Source organism: Acomys russatus, chromosome 6, assembly GCF_903995435.1.
Source record: "Acomys russatus chromosome 6, mAcoRus1.1, whole genome shotgun sequence".
In the NCBI taxonomy this organism is placed as follows: Eukaryota; Metazoa; Chordata; class Mammalia; order Rodentia; family Muridae; genus Acomys; species Acomys russatus.
The window spans coordinates 46,881,043-46,889,857 of NC_067142.1; the positions used below are offsets into that span (position 1 = coordinate 46,881,043).

General features: G+C 42.1%; 1 protein-coding gene across 1 annotated transcript; it reads left to right on the forward strand.

The window, feature by feature from the left end:
* The first annotated feature begins 1,984 nt into the window (after nt 1-1,984).
* Ptgs2 (prostaglandin-endoperoxide synthase 2) lies at nt 1,985-8,205 on the forward strand. The gene is made up of 10 exons (XM_051147541.1): nt 1,985-2,132; nt 2,923-3,039; nt 3,161-3,304; nt 3,949-4,092; nt 4,628-4,809; nt 5,634-5,717; nt 5,863-6,109; nt 6,268-6,554; nt 6,942-7,089; nt 7,348-8,205. Exons 1-10 carry the CDS (start codon nt 2,081-2,083, stop codon nt 7,755-7,757), a joined length of 1,815 nt encoding a protein of 604 aa, XP_051003498.1. The 5' UTR covers nt 1,985-2,080; the 3' UTR covers nt 7,758-8,205.
* Nucleotides 8,206-8,815: the final 610 nt, after the last annotated feature.

Sequence of the window (8,815 nt, forward strand, 5' to 3'; positions counted from 1 at the left end):
TTTCCTTTTTTAATTAGTTAATTGTTTTATTTATTTATTTATTCATTCATTTGTTTTTGGTTTTCAGAGACAGGATCTCTCTGTGTAAACGTGGCTGTCCTGAAACTTGCTCTATAGTCTAGGCAGGCCTCAGAGATCTGCTTTCTTCTGCTTCCTGAGTGCTGGCATTAAAGGCTAGCGCCACCATCCGCTGTTCTTCCCCCCTCCCCCCTTTGTCATAATTTCTTCTCAAACATCAGAATATACTCTTCAATATAGTATGTATACAACTAATATCCGAAGAGGACAGGGTGAGAGGGATGTCCAAAGTCAAGTCAAGATCACACTGTAAGATCTGAGTGCACCGTCGAGAGTTGGAGGGTGGGTTTTCCTATGGTTCCTAGCTGAAGTTCGTATTGAAAGCTCTAATAGACTCACAGTTGGAGCACGTGCAATCCACTCATTTAAAATGAAACAGAAAACAAGAACTACTCACAGAAATTACCAAAAAGGAAACAGTCTGTGCGTTTAGTTGGAATTTCACACAGTAATCACTGCAAAAAATTTGGGAGTGCCATAGATGGAGTGATTAAACATGACTAGAACAAAGGCCCTGGGTGACATGGAATTTTAGTCACTATGTCTCATGTAGATTCAAATTAGTAGGCACATGAAGCAAGCAGTTGAACAAAATTTCCATGATTTTCATTTTTATTTTATGCAAGATTTCCACAGATTAAGGTGTTTGGTATAGTTTCCTACGAGTTTTATTGTTGTATTTTTTTCTCCTTACACTTTTTGTTTGTTTTGTTTTGAGCAGCGCACTTGTGGATTGCCCAGCCTGCTTCAAACCATGTTCCTGACTTAACTTTCCTGAGAATATAGCTTAATTTCAGATTTTGTGTCATCTCTTTCTCCATACATGCAAAGAATGTTTATGAAATTTGTAGTTTCCTCTCTTTCTTATTTTGCTAGTTTTTCACTATTCCATCCTCATATACGTCCTGGACCAAACACAGCAGAATAGCAGAATGACATTCAAAACTGTAAAAAATCACCTTTCTATGCAATTAATTTCTTATTAAACAATGTTTCAGAATGAAGTGGGTTTTTTAAGGCATTATGTTTTGATCCGTTACCATAATACACCTTGAAAACGTGGACAGAAAAAGAAAAAAAAAGTACATTTTGAAAAACGAACTTTTTTTTTTAGTGGTATGTACTGTGGAAAGAGTTATTGACCAAACAGCCGGAGGGGAGAAAATACCTTAAAGCAATGCTGTGGGCTCTTAGCATTCAGAGTGGAGCTCAGCATCTGTCTCTGGGAAATGCTGGTGTCAGGGGCTGGCTAGGACTAAGGAGCCTGAGGGTCAGTACTGTGAGACACTTTACCCTAATTCCACCAGAACAGATGTGGACTCTGACAGCAGCAGTCTCGTTTCATTAAAAATTGAATGAATTAAATACAATTCTAGCTGCATGCGCGCTCCGAACAGCATGCACTTAAGGTTGTGCCCTACTTGGGAGGGGGTACCGGGCGGGGGCGGGGTGGCGAGCGGGGATTCCCTGGGTTGGGACCTCAGATCCCGGTATAGGAAGCTGTGACGTCCCTGGCTCCTCGGTCCCTATCTGGAGCATGGCGTGGGGACTGAGAAAAAGCCAGGGTTCCCCAACAGAGCCAGCGTGCGCGGGCAAAGCGAAGCACAGGAGGCACTTGCAAGGATGCAAGAAGGTGGCGCAGTTCTCTTGGCACCACCTGGGGCAGCCGAGGGCAACTTCCCGGCTTCGCTCGTCTCTCCTTTGCGTGGGTAAAAACCCTGCCCCCACTGGCCTTGCGCAATTCGGTGAAGCGGAGATGGGGGAAAGCTGTTGGGGGTTGGGGAAAGACGAGGCGGAAAGACACAGTCACCACCACCACGTCACGGGAGGGGGGGCACTTTACACACTTAAAAGCGAGGTTCTCCCCTGTTAGCAGCCAGTTGTCAAACTGCGGCGCAATAGCTTCAGGAGTAACAAGAATCTGCCCAGGAAGACCTCAGCGCTGAGTCCTGCCTGCTCCACCGCCACCGCCGCAGCCGCTGCTACCGCCTCCACCTCCGCGATGCTTGTCCGAGCTGTGCTGCTCTGCGCCTTTCTGGCGCTCAGCCATGCTGGTAAGTGACCTTGCGTCCCCAGGCGATGCCAACTCCTCTAGTTCAGACCCCTGTTCTCAGAGTCGGGGAGCTGTGCAGTGGCAAAGCGCCTGGACCACTTGGGTCCGCAGAAACTGCAAGGGTGGCCTGATTTTTGCCACCCGCCCTCAGGTTTTAAGCCAATTTACCCAACAGAGCCGAGAGCCACTCTCGCTAGCTAAAAACCAATAGCTATAATAGCTTGCAAGTTGTCCTTATGGTAAGATGGGATCTGATCAATACTTGTGAAGCGTGTGCGGGTGGCTGAATAGGAGGAATTACTTTAAATACATGCCGGTGCTTTTCTGCCCATAGAAAAAGTCCAGAATACACTTTAAAAAAGATATTCAAAATGCTAAATGTTAACTGTTTTACTTTGGTTTTCTTTACACTGAATTTTGAAAGATGTACCAGATCAAATCATTTTAATTTTGAAAGCGCTACTTAACAATTCTAATTTGAACATCTAAGAGGTTACTGTGAAAACGTTAGTAGTGTTAGCTATGAAGTTAGGCCCTCTGCCTTTCTTGTTTAGGAATAGAAAACTGCTATCTGATGAAACAGGCTTCTTCTTCTTCTTCTTCTTCTTCTTCTTCTTCTTCTTCTTCTTCTTCTTCTTCTTCTTCTCCATCTTCATCTTTTTCTGGGACTACTTGTGTCTTTCTCAAACTTATCATTGTAAAGTTGACCCCTAATTAGTAACACAATTTTAATCCTTAAGATGAGGATGACCAAGAATGACTGACAGGCTCTCTTATTTTTTTTAATGTAGCAAATCCTTGCTGTTCCAACCCATGTCAAAACCGCGGTATATGTATGAGCGTAGGATTTGACCAGTACAACTGTGATTGCACCAGGACAGGATTCTACGGTGAAAACTGTACTATCCGTAAGTTTTTTCCCTGGGGGTTCTTCCTTTGGCATGGGGCCACAGTTAAGCATCGTTGTGTAGATCTGTGTTCTATGATGGGCACTGATTCAGCTCTCCCTTCTGCTTTCTGCCTCTCCAGCTGAGTTTCTAACAAGAATCAAATTGCTGCTGAAACCCACCCCAAACACAGTACACTACATCCTGACCCACTTCAAGGGAGTCTGGAACATTGTAAACAACATTCCCTTCCTGCGAAGTTCAATCATGAGATACGTGTTGACATGTAAGTACAAACATGCCCTGTTTCCAGCATCCTCCAGCAAAAATATGTGCTGGAAGCCCAACCCAAAGAAATATCCACAAGCTTCTCAAAATGGCTTCAGATACACCTTTTCTATTCTGTCTCCCCCCCCCTCCCCGAAATGTCTAAAATATTGTCATGTGAGGCAGTGGTCTGCATCCTAGTTACAACCCACAACCTTCATTCCTATGGAGGAAGCATTGGTTCACTTGTTTATTGACTACACATGGCCCTCACAGACTTGTTCTGAACACACAGCGCCCTTTCAAACAAATGGTTGATTAGGGTTTGGGTCAGAAGGGAAAGAAAATGACTTTCTACAGTTCTAAGTGAGGTCCATGCCTGACTGTACCGGTCATCTGCTATGGAACAGGGAGTGGGTGCTACCTGAAAAATCAAGACTACTGGAGCATAAAGTCCTGGCCCATAACGCTTAAGGTTTATTGAAGATGCATTTTCAGTTGCCCTTTAAAGTGTAGTCATTGTAAAGCAGGGTATCTTTGTCTGGATTGAAACTCAATCTCTGGACTCGCCACATTGCACAATGATGGGTGACATTCTCTTATTTTGTTTTATTTTGCTTTTTCATATGAGGGCTAACAATTTTTTTTTCTTTCAAATTCCAGCCAGATCACATTTGATTGACAGTCCACCAACTTACAATGTGCATTATGGTTACAAAAGCTGGGAAGCCTTCTCCAACCTCTCCTACTACACCAGGGCTCTTCCTCCAGTAGCTGATGACTGCCCAACTCCCATGGGTGTGAAGGGTGAGTGCAAAGAAATAGAGATGCAGCAGAGATGCAGCAGCTGCAGTGAGGGTCAGATGTGTACCTACAAAAGGTGACCTCAGAGTGCCCTGGATTTAAAGTTGTAATGGTTTGGGCTTTGGTATTGTTACCCACAGGGTAAATCTATTCTATAAAAGCAAATCTTCATTTTGATACAATGTCTTAACATTAGTATATTGTGCTAAATAGGATTGATACCTAAAATTGATAAAACTATTCAATAAGTTGCTCCCCCAATCTCTCAGACCTTGAATTTATAGCCTTGGCAAGATTGCTCATTACCTGTAATCTCTAAGGTAAAGGCTCACCAATAAACTCAAGGGCAACTTGGGCTAGAGAGTGAATTTCAGTCCAGCCTGAGGTACAAGCATGATACTGTGCCTTAAAGCAAAACCATTCCATTGATGTCATGATGCTCTTCTAGGCGATAAGTGAGGAATGAATTGGACAGTCATCTGTCTGCTTGAACAGATGTGTGAATGGGTTTTTTTACATTAGAGTTTTCCTGTTTTAGGAAACAAGGAGCTTCCTGATTCAAAAGAAGTTCTGGAAAAAGTTCTTCTAAGGAGAAAGTTCATCCCTGATCCCCAAGGCACAAACATGATGTTTGCATTCTTTGCCCAGCACTTCACTCACCAGTTTTTCAAGACAGACCAGAAGCGGGGACCTGGGTTCACCCGAGGACTGGGCCATGGAGTAAGTAGGCTTAACTCAGAATTAAAGCAAATCCTTAGGAAATGCTGACATCTTGCCATGCCAAACAAATCACACGCATTGTTTAATACATATGTCATGCCTACTAAAGCCATAATAGAGTGGTCCGTTACCATTTACCCGTTTAGTGAAAATAAACAGGCATGCACAGAAGTATTCTAATGTGATTTTCCTTACCTTTCTAGTTTAAAAATCTCGACTATGAAAATTCTATACCGTCCACAAGTCAATAAACAAATAAATAATATTGGTAGCATTGGGGCCACTAGCTATGCCACTGAGGAAGAGGCCCAGCCCTCCAAAAAAAATGTGCCCTCATGCTGCTTTAAGTAATATAAAAATAACTATCATGATTATAATGAATCATGTGGTATATTTAATATTGGATACAAGTATCATTCAACATGAAGAGACAAACAGGCTTGTAGCTCTGGTAGACAAATTATTTTAGAATTTTGTGGCTATGAAGAAGTTATTTGTGGGGCTTGGGATTACCTGGTGTTTAAGAACACTTGTTGCTTTTGCAGAGGATCCATCATAAGTTCCCAAAACCCATGCAGTAGTTCACAAGTAACTACAACTCCAGCTAGTTCTAGGGGATTTGATGCCTTCCTCTAACCTCTTTGGGTACCAGGCATGCATACGATATACATACCTATGTACATATAGGAAAACACCACACATATAAAAATAAAATAAATCTTTAAAAACTATTTGTTGCATTTTAATGGCAACTAAATGATCAAAATTTAATAACAAGTGATAGTACAAAATCAATAAATTGAAATTTCTCCATAATTTTCTAGGTGGACTTAAATCATATTTACGGTGAAACTCTAGACAGACAACATAAACTGCGCCTTTTCAAGGATGGAAAATTGAAATATCAGGTATTTTCCTTAAATTTCATGAATTGTCAACAGCCATTTAGACTTACATTTTAAAACTGTTAACTGGTTGTGTGTGTGTGTGTGTGTGTGTGTGTGTGTGTGTGTATGTGTTTAACTCTCTGTTGTTATTACTGTTGTGGTTTAGGTCATTGATGGAGAGATGTACCCTCCCACGGTCAAAGACACTCAGGTGGAGATGATCTACCCCCCTCACATCCCTGAGCACCTACGGTTTGCTGTGGGGCAGGAAGTCTTTGGCCTGGTACCTGGTCTGATGATGTATGCTACAATCTGGCTGCGGGAACACAACCGAGTGTGTGATGTGCTCAAACAGGAGCATCCTGAGTGGGATGATGAGCGGTTATTCCAGACCAGCAGGCTCATTCTGATAGGTGAGCAAGAGACGTGAATAAGACCATCTCCCCAAGAAAGGGAAAACCTCATTTGCTACGTTTTGACTCATTCCTCTGAACAGGGAGAGTGAACGTGGCTGGTTAACATACCTACCGTTTGATAGGAAGGGAAATAAACCCTCTGTGTTTCACAACAGGAGAGACTATCAAGATCGTGATCGAAGACTATGTGCAGCACCTGAGCGGTTACCACTTCAAACTCCAGTTTGACCCAGAGCTGCTTTTCAACCAGCAGTTCCAGTATCAGAACCGCATCGCCGCTGAATTCAACACACTCTACCACTGGCACCCCCTGCTGCCCGACTCCTTCCACATCGAGGACCAGGAATACAACTTCAAACAGTTCCTCTACAACAACTCCATCCTCATTGAACATGGACTCACCCAGTTCGTGGAGTCATTCACCAGACAGATCGCTGGCCGGGTAAGGATTGTTCCTGAAAAGCAAGAATAGGCTGGTGGGTAGCTTCAGGATTTTCCATCATAAAGTTAATTTTTCCCTTTACTAAAAGGATGGCCAGATGTTCTATTGGCTCTTGAAGCGTGAAGCCCGGAAGGTTTTCAAAAGACTATTGTTTTAAGTCTACAGTTATCAATCAAATAATGATATGTGTCTGTCTTAAAACTAGTATTTTTGAAAAGCTTTCAATCATCTGGTAGATTGCAGAAGTTACTATTCAGACTTGTCTATAAACGTATGTTTTAATAATCATGAAAAGGCAAGTTCGTTACAGACTGGAGTTGATGAGGTGAAGACGTAGGGCCACAGATGTATATCTAAGGATCCCATTGTATTGTTCTCTGTCCTCAGGTTGCTGGGGGCCGGAATGTTCCCATTGCAGTACAAGCCGTGGCAAAGGCCTCCATTGACCAGAGCAGACAGATGAGATACCAGCCTCTCAATGAATACCGCAAACGTTTCTCCCTGAAGCCTTACACATCATTTGAGGAACTTACAGGTGAGAGATGGTTTCTGAAACCTCAGGAAGGATCAAGGATTAAATGGGAGAAGGGAGGTGAGAGAGAATTGAATGATGGGATAAACTATCTCCCTCTTCTTCTGATAATAGGAAAAGATTCGGTTTACTGAGGGAGAGGCGTGGGAGTGGCAGAGGGCTACTGAGCAGGGGAAAGCCCGCGGCGCTCAACACCTGGAACTATTTTCACCTTCTCCCAGTTTGATAAATACCTGCATCTCTATCTTCTTTACCTTCCAGGAGAGAAGGAAATGGCTGCAGAGTTGAAAGCCCTCTACAGCGACATCGATGCCATGGAGCTGTATCCTGCTCTGCTGGTAGAAAAGCCTCGTCCAGACGCTATCTTTGGGGAGACCATGGTAGAACTTGGAGCACCATTCTCTTTGAAAGGACTTATGGGTAATCCCATCTGTTCTCCTCAATACTGGAAGCCCAGCACTTTTGGAGGAGAAGTGGGTTTTAAGATCATCAACACTGCCTCATTTCAGTCTCTCATCTGCAATAACGTGAAGGGCTGCCCGTTCACGTCATTCAATGTGCAGGATCCACCGCCTACCAAAACAGCCACCATCAATGCCAGTGCCTCCCACTCCAGTCTAGATGACATCAACCCTACAGTGCTAATCAAAAGGCGTTCAACTGAGCTGTAGAAGTCTATTATTGACCATATTTATTTATTTATATGAACAATTTAATTTTATTTAATTATTTAATATTTATACTGAATGCCTTTCTCACTTTACATCATCTATAAGAGAAGGCAGCGTTCTGGAACAATGTTACATTTGTGAAGATTCCTGTGTGTTTGTCCTTTGGTATGTGTTGCCCTCAAGTGAAAGAAAAAACAGCTTTCATTCTTCTACATAAACCATTGGGAAGGAAAATGAATTTTGATATCTTTTTACTTGAATTTCAGCTCATGGTATATCTTAAGAACAAAGGGGAGTTGTTTGAATACTTAAATGCTGTTACAAGATGAAAAATGTTGCCAGTTGACTATGACTGCGTCTTCCTTGCTACATTAGGAGCAGATAATAACAAATTTTAAAGAAATTTTGCATACCTTTATCTCATCAAGCAAAAGGGTAAAAGCTCGTTTTTAAACATTTGAACAGATACTGCCAATAGTTTTGTTTTTAAAAGCAGTCTTGAAATGAATAATTTGAAATTTATAAATTGGGAGTTTGGATCACTTTTGAAAGGTCTTTCTTTCTTAAGCTGTCAAACTTATACTCACACCATTAAAACAGCTATCATGAACAAAAACCTCTAAAACTAGTAGAAATTACATTGTGATTGATGGTTAAAATACTGTGCCAGGAGTTTTCTTTTCTGGGTAGTAGTTAAATGCTAATTACTATTATGATTAGACTTTCCTTGTAAGCAAAAAATGCCAGTGTAGGAAGGTAGTGGAGCCCTTGCTGTCCTAAATAGAAGTATGATCTTTAAGGAGTTTGTTTATGAGAAGTAGCCAACAAAATCTATAGCAACAAAGGATTCTACGAATAAAATAACCAAGAACAAAGAAGGGTTCCAAATGAGAGACCACATGTGGGGCTAAACTTCTGAAGGAGACTTTCTGATCCATGTGTGATGCTGGCCTGGTACTCGGCAGATTTTTGCTGTGAGATTAATGACTTGCCAAGCTGGACTTGAACAGTTTTTCCCTTGCACAGTATGATGCGACAGTCCACTTCACAATACAAAA

Coding starts and splice junctions, on each gene's coding strand:
- Ptgs2 (XM_051147541.1), top strand. CDS start 2,081: ATGCTTGTCCGAGCTGTGCTGCTCTGCGCCTTTCTGGCGCTCAGCCAT. Junction 4,810..5,633: donor CCCGAGGACTGGGCCATGGA/GTAAGTAGGCTT, acceptor ATAATTTTCTAG/GTGGACTTAAATCATATTTA. Junction 7,090..7,347: donor ATCATTTGAGGAACTTACAG/GTGAGAGATGGT, acceptor TTTACCTTCCAG/GAGAGAAGGAAATGGCTGCA.